Genomic DNA, 16838 nt, shown 5'->3' with positions numbered 1-16838 from the left:
CCTCTTCTTGTAATCCCGTACAAATTTCTTCAGAAACCTCACACAGAGAAGCTGACACACTATGCCAGCAGCATCCTGATCAAAAACAGATGGGGGTGATACAAACATTGCTTCACAAAGAAGCGGCACATGACTTTGGATGAGCCAGAGGGGAGAAGATAAGGTAGAGAGCTGACAGTGGTCTCCAATGCTGAGAAACATACAGACAAGACAAGGGATTCATACGAAAATAACTCACCGACACAGAAACCCTTTGTGTTTTAAGTCTTGCTCCAATCACCTGCTACTTATATGTCTATATGCGTATTGAGGGATCTCTGCATAGACCAACATCGCCACACACTGAGAGCTGATTATAACCCTGACTGAACACGAGTCTGAGGAGCCAGAAACAGATGTTAAGTTCACTCAACGTGCCTCTGGTGCATATCCCCCCCTCTCAGTCAGAATCACCTGCCAGCCTCTGACAATATACTGTTTGTGTGTGAAACTGGTATGTTATGTTCATAGCAGCAGACTACAAAAGCATGATACAGGAGAAGACAGAGTCAAGGCTTCCCTGCTGTTACGGACACACAGCTGCCAACCTACCATGCACTGCTGTATTCACAGGGAAATGCAAAGCCAAACACATTTACACTCTCCAGGGTGTGGATTGAATGGGAACTGCTTCTCTAACGATACCAAATAACAATAACATACACAACCACTAATAATTAAGGTCAGAGAATCTGACAGAAAACAACATTTGTCATACTGAAGATTAAATGTTCATGCAATATGCATTTGTTAAATTATATTTAGAATTTCTCTAAAATATATGATGCTACTCTTACGATGCATTTAAGAAGGCTGGTGAATTTGCAGTTACATTATTACATACAAAGATTTTTTTGTCACATAAACTACAAAGTCCCAAGTATTTGTTTTTTAATTCTAAATAAAATGTAATTATGGATTTGCGTGGATAGAGCTCTTGCTTTAGAACAGGATGGTCATGGATTAAAATCTTGGTTTAGTTTGCATGTTCTCCCTGCAAAAGACATGTAGCCAATGGGAGTGTGTGTCCAGGGTGTGTCCTGCTTTTGCCCATCGTCAGCTGAGATTACATCCAGAGAACCACAACATTGAACTGGATAATTGTGGCCTCTTTTAAACAAAACTAAGAGAAATATTAAAATAAATACCAACAAAATGCTTTATATATTTCATTTTCTGTGTAATAAATGTAAAACATATGGATTCTTCAGTTGAAATAAATAATTCTGAAATGCACGTGCACACGCTCTGAACTGAGGTGCTTCAGTGTTGTTCCCTGTATTCCATGTTTTGCTCGTTTTCCTCGTTGTTCATGGATCTTCTCGGGACAGGAGAATGAGCTGCTCTACCATCTGAAGCTTAGCCACCCCCTATGGTGATGATAACAGTGATACTTGGTTAAAAAACACAGTCCAGACAGATCACAAGTTATCATAAAGCAAATAGAGAAAGAGTGTGTGGCTGACACTGTTATTCATACCTACTGTCAATTTACATGAACCAGTTCATCTAATACCGCCTGTGGGACTGTGGAAAGAAACCTGACTCGCTGAAGAAAATGGAAAATATGCATCTCCAAACAGAAACTCCCCCAAACTTGGATTTGAACTGTGGACATTCTCACTGTGAGGCAAAAGTGCTATTGATTTTATTATACCGTGACATCAACATTAAAGTGTGATATTTCCTCTCTCAGAGATTTTTCATCCTTATTGTTTGCATCACCCAGCAGCTGAAAGTGCAGATACGAGTCAGATCAGTAATTTGGTTGGGAACTATTTGACATTCACAAAGGTAAATGAAAAGCAGTAACACAATTGAAATGTTATGTTAGGTATTTTCTCCTCATCAAAGTCATTGTTTGATATGTTTCTTTGTACGGCACAGACCAGAAAACAAACAAAGAAACAAAAAGTCAAGATTTGTGATATTTAAAAAAGATCAAATAAAAACAGCATCTCGGTGATTGTGAGTCTTACTGTAATACGGTAAATCAGACAAAGGCGGAAGGCAAACATAGTGTCAGACAGATGGTGTTTGATAACACAAAGCTCCAAAGGCAAACCCTGTCCAGCTCCACAGTATCTGTAGTGAAACTGCAAGTATGTAAACAGGGCATATAAAGGAGAAGTCCCGTAAAGAACGGAATACCCTGCACCTCCTATGTCTTGAGCTTGAACAAATACATATGACATTATGAACCAGATTTTTGCAAATGTTTAACAGCATGTGTCACAGCATGTTTGCGTCTTTTAGATCTCGACTCTGTGCTTTCCCACGCTCTTAAATGGGCATTCATTGGATGTTAAAGTCATCAGGATTAGTGAAATACCAGCTTCTTTTACTGGAAGGAGCTCAAAAACAGGAAAAGTTGCCATTAAAACTTTCAGTGCGCTGTGAGTAAAAGTGGCAGGGAGACATTGGAGGACGGGCTGGACATGTCATTGCTGCTCTTGGTCGGGACATCCTACAAAGACGTCTCGTTTCCTGAAGTACCAGCACTGGGCCAGTTTTCCATTTTCCATTTTCCAGCGGCAGTGTGGAAAGTGTGGGGGGGAGCGTGCGTCCTGCACAATGTGGCCGCAGATAACACTTGCTCTGTCACAACATTGGAGACAGAATGAGCCAATTAAACAGATGGCCCCTGACCCCTCTCTCGCTGCACCACAGAGGGATATAAACAAAAGGAAAGACTCGGTGAGCGACCCCACCCGGTATTCCCAACAGCAGCCACGCCTGGGCCGAAGGAAAAGGCCGCAAAAGCCCAACAAACACAACAAAGAAAACACACAAATGGGTGGGGTAAATAATGATGTAGGAAAGATAACAGTGAATGGTTCAAGCCTTGAATGTTTGCAGAGGACATTTATAGAGACAATATATACTGATCTACCTGCTATGTGTTGCCACAATAAAAATCTAAGTACTAATGCTGTCACTACTACTGCTGATCCTGCATATTGGACCCCGCATTGCTTTTATATCGACTACATGATAATCACAGTGCAAACAGTTAATTTTCCAAAAATAAAAAAAAGAAGAAGAAAAGAGAGAAGAAAAACTCACCTCAAAGTCCTCCAGGGGAAACTGCAGCATGTCTCGGAGGACATCGCTGAGGATCTGCGTCTTCCTCTGCACCAGCACATTTTCATAGTCCAGCGGCTCGATCACCTTCGGTTTCACCTGGAGAAGAACAAGAACATCAGTTCTTTCCTTTCATACAAGGTCACTCCTGTTTGCACTTCACAGTTACAGAATAACAAAGGTGCAACATGGGGGAGGAAATAAACTCCAGATTTTTTATTTTAAAATTTTTTACACATGTCATGGAGTCCAGAAAAAAAAAAAGCCCACAGGCAGGATTGAGAAGCTATGTCAGCATCACGGTTGGCGACTTACACCCAGGGTAGGATTTACATGAGGAGGGCGAGTGGGAACTACGTGCACTCTAGTTGATGCACCACCTCTTATGCTGGATTATTTCTATTTTGGAAGAATCACATTCACCTCAGTGTCAGAGAGAAGCTATTTCACCAGCACCAGAGACAACGCAGCAGTGCTGCTAACTGTCACACATTGAGAGCAAAGCTCAAGATCACTCGCTGTACGTAAAATGTCACAAAAAGCAGCACTTTTTTAGGGGGTACATACGAAGAAATTTCACAATTGAAAAGGTTTTGATAATGGCCATTATGACCCATTAACAATAAAAGGCATTAGTAGAGGAGTGAAAATGTCCCTACAGAGAGGCCTGTGACTGTCATACCTGAGACATTCATGTTTAAAAAAAAAAAAAAATAATAAGAATTTCACGATGTTATTTTGTCTTCAATTCAGTCATTTCACCCCTCAAACACATACACACTTTAATTAATCCTACAATCTTCAATTCTGTCACATTCCAGATGTTCATGATATCAGCCAATGAGTCATTTAAGTTAATGTTAAATTAGAGCTACTGTTGTACATTAAGAAGGCTGAGATGAAAAAACCAACTCCTGAAGAAGTGCTCAGTCGTGACACATCATTTGCAGACAGAAAACTGTTGAGAAGTAATGTTTGAGTGGTGTTTATGGTCAACCTGCCCAATGAAGAATGTGCTTATATGTTCATGCTCACCAGGCACCAAAACAGCAGAAAGGTATATATAAAGCCAAAGCCACAGCTAACGTAGAGCAGACTGACATGGTGACCCTGTTTAATCCAGCTGTGCCGCCACACTGGTTACAGCAAGACATGCTAAGTTATCTACCTGGCGACAACACTATCAGGACTCCCATCTGTGTAGAGAAAATACTTGGTGGGTGGGTTGGGATGAGCTTATCCATTTGTGAGAATAAACACGCATAACGTGTGTGTCAAAGGAACAGACAACATACACGATCATCTTCTGCAACACGTAACAAATAATTTTTTTACTTTAAATTAAGAAGAATCAAAAACCACAAGTCAGATTTCAATGCTGGGTTATGTTTTTCTAACTCTTAACAGCAGATGCGACCAGGTTAATACATATTTATGTATTTATGGTGCGTCGTCGGCATAAGTTGAAGCGCTGACCCACTGGCAGAGGCGAAGGAAAGCTTACGAGCTGCAAAAGATACAGTGGCCATTAGATGGAAAGTAGGCTGTCAACACTTGTAGCTGAGGGGATGGGAGGATAAACCCAACAGCAAAGTCGACAGCAGAGTGAAAAATGAACAGTGACACATGACCAGATTCAGGAGTGAACGACAGCTCGGCTCGCTCGCCGCCTCCACATCTGGGACTGATAATACGAGCATGATCTCAGAGGGAGAGTCACGGATATTGACCTGCTTAAACACATGTTGCTAGGAACCCTGGTTAATAACAGAGTACACCGAGGACGGAGGGGGCAAACCCTGTATCACTTTCAGGGACACGGAGGGGCTTCTCGAGCAGAGACGGTGCCACCAGGTCTGAGAGCGGAAACAGGTTGTGACACTATCAGACATCTTTTCTTACTCGCGGCGTTATCCGAACATCACAAGCACATGTTACACGTACAAACAGTCTCATTTCAAGGAACTCGTAGGACAGCAAACGGAGAGATGGATGCAGAGATTTCTTGCATGTCGGACAGGTAAGCCAGAGAGAAAGTCATGACATCAGAAAGATGAAATGCGTGTTTGTGTCTCACTAAATCTGATGCCTCATCTCCAGATAGCCTGTATCAGATACTGAAGGATTTAAAACTGAAGGAACTTACTGTGAGTCAGCAGGGGCTTATGGGGAAAATAAAACTGATATGGTATTTCATTTTGCATCTGTGAGGAATTGTTTTCAGAGCATAAATAAAACTGTAAACCTGAATGGGTGGAAACGTTTTATACGTAAATGACGATCCCTTAATGCAACCAACTGCGTATTTAACACACAACTAAAACTCAACTAAACGAAGATCCCACACAGGGTGTAACGAGGCCAAAAGTCCATTTGGAAAAGAGCCTTTCTGAGTAGGAAGTTTATGGTGAAAATGCAGACGCACATCCCCACCCCTCCTCCTATTCTAGAAAATCCCAAGCGATCACAAAAACAAATAGTGAAAAAGTTCTCTAAAGGATGGCTTTTTCTCTACTCTTGCACCTCAGAAAGTGAAGTTATTTTTGCTGAGAGAGTACCGGACATGTTCACTTAGGACAGACTCAACGAAGAACCACAACAAAACCCTGACGGACCTCCGGCAGCTTTTCTCAGAAACAGCCAATTAATAACGTAACCGTGCTAATATTAAAGCAACTGCTGAAAGGTTTGACCCCCCGTCATAGTGACGGTGCCCTTTTCTCACCACTGATGGATTCATGAACCCGCTCGACTGCTACTAACTCTCATTTCCCTCCAGGCCCCTCTGGGCTCATTCACAGTGCTTTGTCAAGAGGCTCAGAGTGGTCAACCACACAGTACCGTCAGCATTGAGTGAGAAAACAAACATTCATGAGCAAAAGTCCTGTCATCGTCTCGGCCCACAGTGGTGGCTATAACCAGTGTGCCTACGTCCAACACTTTATTGTCTCAGTGTCAAATCCAACCTGGAGGAGGCCTCTGAAAACACTTCAGTATATATCTTGAGGGCAAGGTTTTATTGAAAAATTGGCAATAGCAGAAAATGCAATATAAACAAGTTATAATAACCAGAAAAAATAAACAATTTGTAGTTTGAAGTCAAGAAGCAGACTGTTGACCTGCAAATGAAACTCATGAAGCCACCTCTTCCACTCCCTCTGCTGTGATCCAGCAGCTGTTTCCCTGCAGCTCCCACTCCTCCCATCACTGCACCCTCACACCGCCTCAAACAATAGTGCTGTGTAGTGCCTCCTCTACTCGCTGGTGCATTCAGTCTTCTGCCCCCCGACAGTCCAGAAGGGAAGGACTCTGTCGAGAGCCAACCACTGGACATCTACTGTACATCGCATGGCACAAAACTATCCCCAACATCAGCTGTGACTTTTGAGCCAAATAAAATGTTTTATAAGTCCAAGGAATCCACAAGAAACAGTCTGCAGGTAGTAAAGTGCTAGTAAAGTTGAAATTTATTCCTCTTTGGTGCCAACACTGCAACTTTTTAATGGGAGCTGGCAGCATTGTGCACGGCGAAAGGGATGAAGAATACAAACCCAGCAAAGACGATCACATGACACCTGCATTTGTGACTGTGGTTAAACTTTACAGAGTCGCTTCTGTAAGATCTTCTCACAGAAAAGAGTGTTTTTAACAAGTCATATAACAGAAATTTCAAATATAAAACGAAATGATCTCAAACTTGAAGTCTGTGCATGACTTACCACCACCTGTGGCACTGAGTCTACCTCTGCTTCGGCTGCAGCCAACCTCTTGTACTGCTGAGGACTCTCTATGACCAGCTCCTTCTTTGGAGTTTTACTAGATCTTCCTTGCATTGTCAAAAGTTGTACTGAGATATTTGCAAGCTATAGATCCCAAAGAAGACTTGACGGTCAGCATATCAGGTGAAGAAAAATCCTCGCTCGGGAGAAAATTGCCATTGTATTTCTCCCTCTCAGACTGCACTTGAGTCTCAGCCGAGACTGTTCTGACTGAAAGCAGAAGACTCACACACAGACCGAGGCCGAGGCCCCTCCCACACTCAGCTGTGCTGCCTGGGGGAGTTAAACGCCCGCTCACCCACATGCGTGCACACAATGAAGCAATCCGACCCCGCACTGTCCACCTGCACTGTGACACGGGGTTGACAAAAGAAAAACAAAAGAGACACATTCCTCAAGTATTACAGTCTGGTCAGGGACTGTCCACACCTTGTGTGGGACAGCTGAAATAAGAGCCGGGTTCAAATCCAGCAAGAGGAACAAGCTCGGGTGGACCGAGGCAACAATGAGACACTTCAAAGGCGATCGAGCAGCAGTGTCACAGAAACCACTTCAGTGTGCAACACAGGCGGTATGAAGGCGAGTCTGAATAAAAGAGGGTGTCGGGAGTAATATTTACATAGCATGACCCACATTAAAGGCTAAAGACGAGAGGAGCACATTAGTCAACCATGTGTCAGTCTGTACGGACCGAGCTACAAAAAAATAGTCATCACAAAGTACGACAGTCAGTCATCAGTCATTAAAGTCTTCATTCCTCTGACTGCAGCTCCGATAGTGACTGTAATCATGGAGTTGAGATTCGTTTCTGCTTCTGTCTCAGCGCTTGTTGATGCAACTGCTCCAGGGGCATTCCAACATAACGCAGCCCCCCGTTTACCCACCGTGGAGCTGGCCCGACCTACAGATTCCTCCGGTGGGCCACCGCAGGGGAGGATGTTATCTTTTCACGCCTGCATCTCAATTTAGAGAGAGGGGGAGGCCAGCTGCACCCCTCCTGCAGTCACATGCTCCTCTGGACCCCACACAGGTACTGGTAGCACAATCCCGATCGACATCAGCTTTAAGAAGTGACAAGGAAAAGAATATATTCAATGATATACAAAATAGAGTGACACGTTCTAATCGAAACCACTTTCACTAAGCATGTGCAGACCCAGGGAAAATGTTATAATACATTTTCATGATACATTTTAATAATAAACTAAAGAGCTGAACCTGTCAGGCAACTGTAAAAACTCACCCCAAATTACTATAATCAATATATTATTGAAGCAAGAGCCTCAACAGTTTCCTGAACTGCAAGTATTTTTGTTTTTACAGTTGCAATAAAATGCAACCTGCATACGTTTGAGTTGTGATCAGCATTTAAAAAATTAGGCACATTATCATAAACTCAACAAAGCAATGTAAGAAAACGACCACCACAGTCGATCTTTTAACACCTGAAAAGTAGAAAGATTTGCTAAACTACCAACAAAACTTTTAGCATCAGCTGTATAAACTGCAAAACATTGGAGTATCAAGTTTCCATTGGCACTGACAATCTCATTTTTAATTCACATTCTAAACAAGGTGATGTCGGCTTCACAATACACACTATGAAAAGGTAAAAGCGTGGCTGGACGTATGCAGCGACTCAGAGTCTGGGTGAGAAGGATAAACGTTAATCCTCCTCATCAGGTAAAAGCAAATGACATCGACTTCGGTCCAGGAAGCACATCAGCTCACTGACTCCCGGCTTCAGGAGCTCGGAACTGTAAACACTGTAGGTGCTTTCCCGAAGACGGAAAACTTAGAAAATAAATTGGACATTAAATGTGTTATTTCGACTTTTCTCTGAACCGTTTCACGGGGTGTGTATCCTTACGAGAAGTCCAAGTTTAGATGCTCGCCGCAGATAGTGCAACGTGCTCGTCGGCTTCCTGTAACCACAAACCTGGACTCGGCTTTATCGGACGTGCTTGTTTACTGAATCACACCCTCTGACTTATGCTACGCTTATCTGCAGGGAGTCATTTTGAAATCAGAATATCCACTTTCAGCAGGAGCAGCCAAAATCTGCTCAGAACACTGAACTTACTAAAGTATCCACATGAATATAATGTGAACTGAAAACATTGGCACCCTTGGTCATTTTCTTCACAAAGTCAAACAATACTCAGAGTCATGCAGGTATCAAAAATCTGAGCAGGGCTGTTGTTATCTCACGTCGACGCTCATATGAGGTAAGTTGTTGGAGATATGCTGGCATGGCACAGAGCTCACATTTCTTGGTGAGAGGCCCAAATAAAATTCCATGGAAACGATTACAAATATGTTTTATTTGGGGGGGGGGACACTGGTTTTTGATAAGGAAGGTCTGCTGAGACATTTTTATCCTGGAGAACAAACATTTAAGTTGGTCGAAGCAGATTTCTGAGATGTTTTGGGTTTCTTCTAACACATGCTGTTCAGGATACAATCAATACAAGAGTTTTTTTTTTTTTACCTCATAACACACTTAAAAATTGAAGACGATTCGGTCTTATTTGCCACTTCCCTTCACTCTACGTTCAGACAAATCCGACATGCAGGTCACCACTCAGCGTGCTGGAATTAAAATAAATGTTCCTTTGCTAATAAAATTAATTCAATTGTTGCACTGTTGAGTCAAACAGCCATTTAGCAGTTTTGACAGTTTTAGATTTGCGTCACCAGTCCATAACTTTATGCCAGAGTGGGAAGGAAAAACAATGAAATGATTCAGAAAAACAACAAAGTTACAACATCTGCATAACAGCAAGATGTAATCCAATTACTGTAAATTGTACATAAATCATGGTTTCATCAAACGCTTTTTGCATCCTTTGTACTTCTTTCCACTTTTTTTTTTTTTTTATTGTTTGTTGGTTTTACTTGTGTTTAAATGTACAATATGTGCATGTTAACTTTACAAAAATAAATGACTAATGTGTCAAGAATGGCTGCTCTCTCAGGACAATAAAACTATGACTCTTAAAAACACATTTCTATTGGACATACATTACACAACATATATCTAGCTGTGATCCCCTGCCTGGGTACCACTTTGACTGGGCGTTTTGGTTGCATAACAAAGGCTTGATGCAACGAGAGTTTGAGCCAAAGCAAAACAGGGTGTAACCTGGAATGTAACAATGGGCTCCAGGACCGGCCACCCTGCAGTCTGCTTTCACTCCGTCCTCCTGATAGCACTAAACCGTTAACTGAGAATGAGATTTTAACGTGAGGGCAATAATGACACAGTGCTTTGCACTACGCTCACTGTTAATACCATCACTGCTATAGGATGTGGGACACAATGGCATCAGAAATAACAGGATGCAATCAGGAGTCAAAGACGGTCGTCTGGCACGGCAGAGCCGGAAAGCACCAAAGTCTCAGCTTGCTATCCACCCAAGAAATACGGAACATATTAGAGCTGTCATATTCCGGACTATTGGAGAATGACAGCAACGTAAGGCAACTCTATCGATCAACGAGACTCAGATGCAGCCAGCAGTATTGACTATGAATAAATCTGCTCTCAGATCTGTAGGAAAAGCTAACTTGTGTTGTGTCTTTTAAGTACACGAGCCTGAGTGCTGCAGATAATGTTCCTATGAATCAGTCAGCGAGTGGGCAGCATAAACACACACACACACACACACACACACACACACACACACCAGTGTCTTGATGTCTGAGATGTCAATTTGTGCATCCGGGTTATCAGAATGAAGATGACAATATTGAACATTACGTCTTATGTAAACAAAATGACAGACTATTTTCGAAGAAAGATTCACACAGAAAGTAGGACGCACCTTAAGCAGGATTCCAGTGACTGCGCCTGATAAATTAATTCAATTTGTCCGCAATCTCTGGTTGATGACTTCCAGGAAACACCTCAACTCAGAGAATGCATGAACTTGTGCTTGTTTGACAGAGAAAAGAAACCCTAACAGGTCTAAATCAGAGGCAGCACTCCCTAAACAAAAGTGGACCAGAAGACTTTCATCTTTCACCGAGCGCCACTCTTCTGTTTTTCCTCTTTTCAACAGCATTCCTCCGACAAAACACGCAGCCACTCCAGCTTCTGTGTTAGTGCCGACTTCAGCCGTTTCACTGAAAGAAAGGAAATAAACGGACCCTTCGAGAAAGCTAAATATCAAGGTTTGTTTTTTTTGGAACGCGTTCCTTATAAACAAGAGGAAGAAACAACACTGCCGAACAACAGCAGTTAGTTAGAGGCAGCTCTCCTCTCCTGTGAACAAGACGAGGTTTTCATGAGGAAGGAAAAGGCAGAGCTGCTGTAATTACTAAGTGAAATAACAGAGCGGTAAACAGCAATAAGGGGCAGTTTCAGGCCTAATGAGGAGCTTTCCAGGCAGCTTGGTGTGTGCATAGGTAAGTGTGCGGTTGGTCTATCCCAATCATCTCTGCTTTTAATTTACAGAAATAATAACCTGCTGCAATCAGAGGGAATTAAGAGGGCAAGCAAAATGGTTTTTATCTTCCTGTGAGCAGGCTTAATGGATTAAAAAGGTGCAAACAGTTGGCCCGAAGCAGAAAACATTGAGCTCAGGTTTAGACCTTTTTGCACAAAGACAGAAAAATGTGCAGGGAACATCAGTCACACGGACGTTAACCCTTCTACTTTAGCATTTACTCGTAAGTTTTAATCGTAAATTGATGAGAAACACAGTACACATAATGAAGACATAAAAAGTGAAAGTTTTGCTCTTTCTTATGGTGAATCATTGATGCTTTTACTTACGCAAACGGAACTACTGCAAGTGACTGTATCCTCAATAGCGTGGAGACAATCATTTACATAAATCAATTGAGTATATTATTAATTTCATAGAATATTTCGATGCAATAGTCAAATATTTGTGACTCCACTAAGTTGGCGCTTTAGGAATTATATTTTTAATTTTAAAGTGTTTACAAACGTTCCCAATAAAGGGTAAAATGTTGTTCTCGTGGGTTTAAACAACTGAGAAGTCACGACTTGAAACAAGCAGCAGATAAAAAACAACCAGGATCATAACCAAATCAAACAAACAAAAAAAGAAAACAGGACAAATGTAAAAAATTGTTTCATTTTCATGTTCAGTTGTTTTTGTAGGTAAACTTACAAAATCATGGATATTTATGTCTTATCAAGTAAGTTTCTCAGACTGCGTAAGTAAGGCTTGTCATAAAAACACTGTAATGAGAAACACTTCCCCAAAACTTAAAATTTTGATGGGGTTTATTTTCATATTACACACTTGGGACCCAGTTAGAGTCCAGCATTGTGGGCCTTTGTTTTTGGAGTTTGCATGTTTTTCCTGAGCAAGCCACTTTTCTTATGGCAACTCGAAAATATCCATTTTGGATGAATTGGCGACTTTAAATATCCTGTAGGTGTGACACGAAGCATTTGTAACTTCTCAGAGTTCCTGATGAACAAACCAAAGGTCTTTCTCCTGTTCATTGTTTTAGATATTAGAAGAATAAAGCAAACTATTACTTACCATACAAATAGTAGTAGATGGTATAAAAATAAAGTTTGAGGAGTGAGATTACATACACTGCCTGATGGCGAAAAGGCTAAGGAGCTAAAAAAAAATTTTAAATAGGATGAGCAGTTTTAATGTATATTAGTTTAATTATCTGGTGAAATGAAAGAAAAACATGACATTTATTTCTACACCAATCATTATATTCTATAATTATTAATTATACACTATATTAGTTTCTTATGGGATTAATTATAACCTTTACTTCAATTGCAATGCTCCCTTGGCACCTGGACAGAAATGTGACCACATTCCCCACACACATTCAACGATCGATTTGTAAGACTGCTAAATGCTGACAGAGGATTAACTGATTCTGTCTGGGTGATAAGACCATCCCTCAAGCTCAGGAAACCAGCCATGCCCTTGACCTAATTCCCTGCTCTCTGCCGGGCCATGCCACTCGGCTCTCTGCTGCCAGTGTGATGAACCAGCAGCAGGAAGGAGACGTCACACACACACACACATGCAGCAGCAACTAAACACAAACAACAAGGAGAAGACAAGCTGGTACGGAGCAGCAGAAGCCCCGCCAAGCACGCCGGTTCACAGATGAAGAGCGGTGATTGATTTCCAGCAGACACAGGGCTTACTGTCACCCCCCCCCACACTTGTCCCCCCCTCTCAACCCTATGCACAGAGGCTTTAACCCATGCAGCGCTTAGCATGAGGCAACATCCATCCCTCCGACTGCCCTACTTTTTATACTGTTAGCGCTCACTTCTACACATTCACATGGCTGAGATGAGGACAGTCATAGTTGTCGCTGCAGGGGATGCCGATATGATCAGGAGAGATATAGAAAAAGCCAGAAATGCAACTCTATACATATTCACAGATTAGAAAATGTTGCACTCAGACAAGCTGCAAATGCATATTTTCCACCTGAATCGTTTATCATAATAATCTCATGCTTTTCAACCCCCTTAATGCAGCAAATCAGGGAAGGAACGCAGCACCATAAAGGTGTTTTGATACAAAATAAAAAGCACTACATTAAGGAGGGCTGTCGAATATTGATCACATTATCAATAGAGAAAGGTGCCAAACATCTGTCAAGCTTAAACACTGCACACATGTGACACATCAGTGCTTTTCTCGTGCTATTTCATATCCAAATAAAAGGCAGATGAGTGGCTTGTTCTTAGTTAAAACGTTTTAAAAAATAAAGTATTCAATGTCATCACTAGTTTTAAAATATTGAAGCATTTTGGAAAGTCTGATTAAACAGAAAAAAACTAACTTTTGAGCGAATCGTTGCTATTCCATTTTTCTGTTAATCTAAACAGCGGTTTCCCATTCAGATGCAGCTTTTTAATGTGGAGTTCAGGGCTGAAACAACACACAGATTAATTGAAGAAGGCATAAATAATTGATAGACACTGATGAAAAAAAAACAAAAAACATTGTGTATTTCCCTGACCTCTAAAGTATGCTATTTGTCTTTTGTTTTTGCAAAGTAAGATGGAAAACATTATGTTTTAGCCAAAAATTTTAAATAATAAAAAAAAAAAGCCTGAGGGTAAAATTAAAGACAAAACTGAACTCAATAATGTAGCTCTTCAAGCTGAAATTATATTATCTTAATTTTCCTGCCAAAAACACTGCTACTGTATGTGTCAGCACACACACACACACACACACACACACACACACACACACACACACACACACACACACACACACACACACACACACACACACACACACACACACACACACACACACACACACACACACCTTAAGCACTCTCGGTGTTGGAAACGCACGAGACTCCCTCCGACTCAGCGCTCGCTCAGCCTCAGATGGCCCCGAGGGCTCAGCTGCTTCTTTACAGATGTAGCCACTACAGTTCCTCTCCAAGACCGTACGCAGCCCATCGAACACAACCGTGCTGGTGGTGCACCCCATTCCTTCAGGTCAGAACAGGCATCAGTCAGGAGAGCCCACCAGTGACCCCGTTTCCTCGGTCCACCCCTGCCGCTCCTCCCTGGTCCATGATCTCACGCTGACCTGCAAATCCACACCTTTTCACCCAGGGAGGGAGCCTCGGGGTGCAGGTGAAAAGGATCCAGAGCGAAGGAGGGTTGGAGAACAAGCGTGCGTGTAAAAACACATTGAGAAGTCTCCTACTGTAATTCCACGCTGCCCCAGACTTTGCTTGTAGGAATACCTCAGTCAGCAGTGGAGATACAGTCAGTCAGTGAGTGAGTGAGTGAGTGAGTGAGGTAGAGCAAGGACCGAGGGATGGGGGGGATGAAGGATGCTGTGCGAGCTTTGCTGCAGCTCCAGCCAATGCTGAGCGTCGGTGCAACGCAGGCTCACACGAGCATCTGTCTCATTTGTTCACTCACTTGCCTCTTCTCCCCCCGAGCCACTATGAATTTCCAAAATCTTCCTTATCTCTCTTTGTACCCCTTTTCTCATTTGCATACAGAAAAGAATTAACCCATTTCTTTTTTTCTCTCCATGAAAGCCGACTCCTTGAGGGAGCCAGATGAGTAATTGTGAAATAAATGGGTTACATGAAACGCAGACTCTCATATCCAGAGGGAGAGTCTGATGCCACGGTCAGACAAACAGCAATATGGCTGAATGCTTATTTAGTTCATATGAAAAGCCAGTGGTGGAACAAGTGTATGAATCAAACTGAATGAAGCATGCAGCATTTGGTATTGCAGCAACAAATATAGAAAAAAATGCTTTTTTAACACAGAGTCACCAACAACCGAGTAAATAATTAATACATTAAAGCATTATTAATCAGAAGTGATTCCGTTACAACGAAATAAGCACCGAAGCTTTCTGTCTTGTTAGAAAAACTCAGTGACCCGAATCAAGCCTTTACGAAATCTGTTGACAAAAACACCAAGAACATGGGAGGATTTAAACCTTTCAGGCCAAGACATCAAAAAGCGAGTTTCACCCCCCACCCCCTACTAAAGATTAGCTGCACTGGATCACAAGCTGCCCCCACTGCCAAGTACAGAAATATATTCAGAGTGGAACGACAACATTTGAAAACACACAGGCTGTGTTGAGATGCCAAGGGATGATTCATGTGCAGGAAGGAACAGCGTTTGATTAAAATGTCTCTGGACTGATCAGGAGCCCCGAGAATAAAGACGGTAAGGCAGAAAATTTGAATTTTAAAGGATGAAATGTTAAAAAAAACCCACAAAAAACCCCCAGCTGGAAAATCACTTTCTTGCCCGTCTCTGCAGTTTGGGTTTCCACATTTGTAAAAGACACTCATGCCCGTCTCTCGTGTTTCAAGTCTCGATTATGAGATATTATGAGGAAGGGGGCAGAAGACACGGAAACAAGGCCATGATCGCTTTGGTTTATTTATCCCCGTCTGTTCCTTCCCTGCAGCTGTGACTCTGGCGAATACCTTCACTTCAGTGACAAATAAATCAATCAGACGCTGCAACTCCTGAAAATACAGTAAGCCCTACTTCCATTATTATTCCCTCTCTATTATTTTGCTCTTGGTCAGATATTATTATTGTGTACAAATGTGCGACCTTGTTAAAAGAGAAATTAATGCGCCCATCTGGAGTCATCAGCACACAAGTCTGGAGAAAGTGAACTGCTCCCTTACATCATGATGGTGCACGACGCACGCTCGCCGTTCTGCTCGCTGCTGCGTTAATATTTCAGGAGTGCTTGACACACTGAACTACATTTGAGTGCAGGAGGAGACGAGCTGCAGGGGGAAGAGGCTGAGCCCATGTTTCAGGGGATCCAGGCAGAGAGAGTGAGAGAAAAAAAAAGGACAGAGCGCTGAAAGAGTGAGAGAGAAAGAGAGAAAGACGAGACGAGTGCAGTGATCTGCTGGGAAATACATCTCCTCTTTTGAGTTTATCCTTTCTCTCACACGTCTGAGGAGGATTTTAGGCTTACTATGCGGCATAACAAGAAGCAATCTGGTGTAAAACTGGCAAAACTGCACAGTCATAAATCTAATGCTGTGAGAGGAGGCAGTGAACATTTTGCTTTAAGTCGCACTGATTCCGCATGATTTTTATCCGCTTTTATTATTTCCCCCATTATTAGTGAGAACCAACCGAGAAACCATCCATGAATTTGCTTAAACAAACAGCAAACGTTTGAAATGTCACAGCTGCTCACTGTAAATCTTCTTGTGCATGTGGTGACATGTCGATAAAAATATACCGAGGCACGACTGATAATGCTGCTGTGACTACGGTGTGTAGGCAGGCCCTCTGTAACCCGTGAAAACGTTCAACCTGCAGCCCCAGGGAGGCGAAAATAAAAAGGGGGTTTTCGAGACACATTAATTACGGGCATATGCCTCAAATCAATGAGAACCACGACTCAGAAATAAATGACTTGTGATGTG

General features: G+C 42.2%; 1 protein-coding gene across 8 annotated transcripts in view; it reads right to left on the bottom strand.

The window, feature by feature from the left end:
* Positions 1-16838, bottom strand: part of LOC308118805 (dedicator of cytokinesis protein 9) — a gene marked incomplete at its 5' end in the record, with an annotated part of 76970 nt that overhangs the window by 39328 nt on the left and 20804 nt on the right. For 5 of the 8 annotated variants that reach the window (XM_080478392.1, XM_080478397.1, XM_080478393.1 and 2 more), the window contains one exon: positions 3106-3222. In XM_080478392.1, the coding sequence (XP_080334518.1) occupies positions 3106-3222 (117 nt within the window). Of the gene's footprint in view, positions 1-3105; positions 3223-6842; positions 7111-14212; positions 14384-16838 lie in introns of those variants that run through there. The other 3 variants (XM_080478398.1, XM_080478396.1, XM_080478399.1) reach the window with 2 other exon arrangements.

Source organism: Lipophrys pholis, assembly GCF_963383615.2.
Source record: "Lipophrys pholis genome assembly, chromosome: 13".
NCBI lineage: Eukaryota > Metazoa > Chordata > Actinopteri > Blenniiformes > Blenniidae > Lipophrys > Lipophrys pholis.
This window is presented reverse-complemented; position numbering and strand designations above follow the sequence as displayed.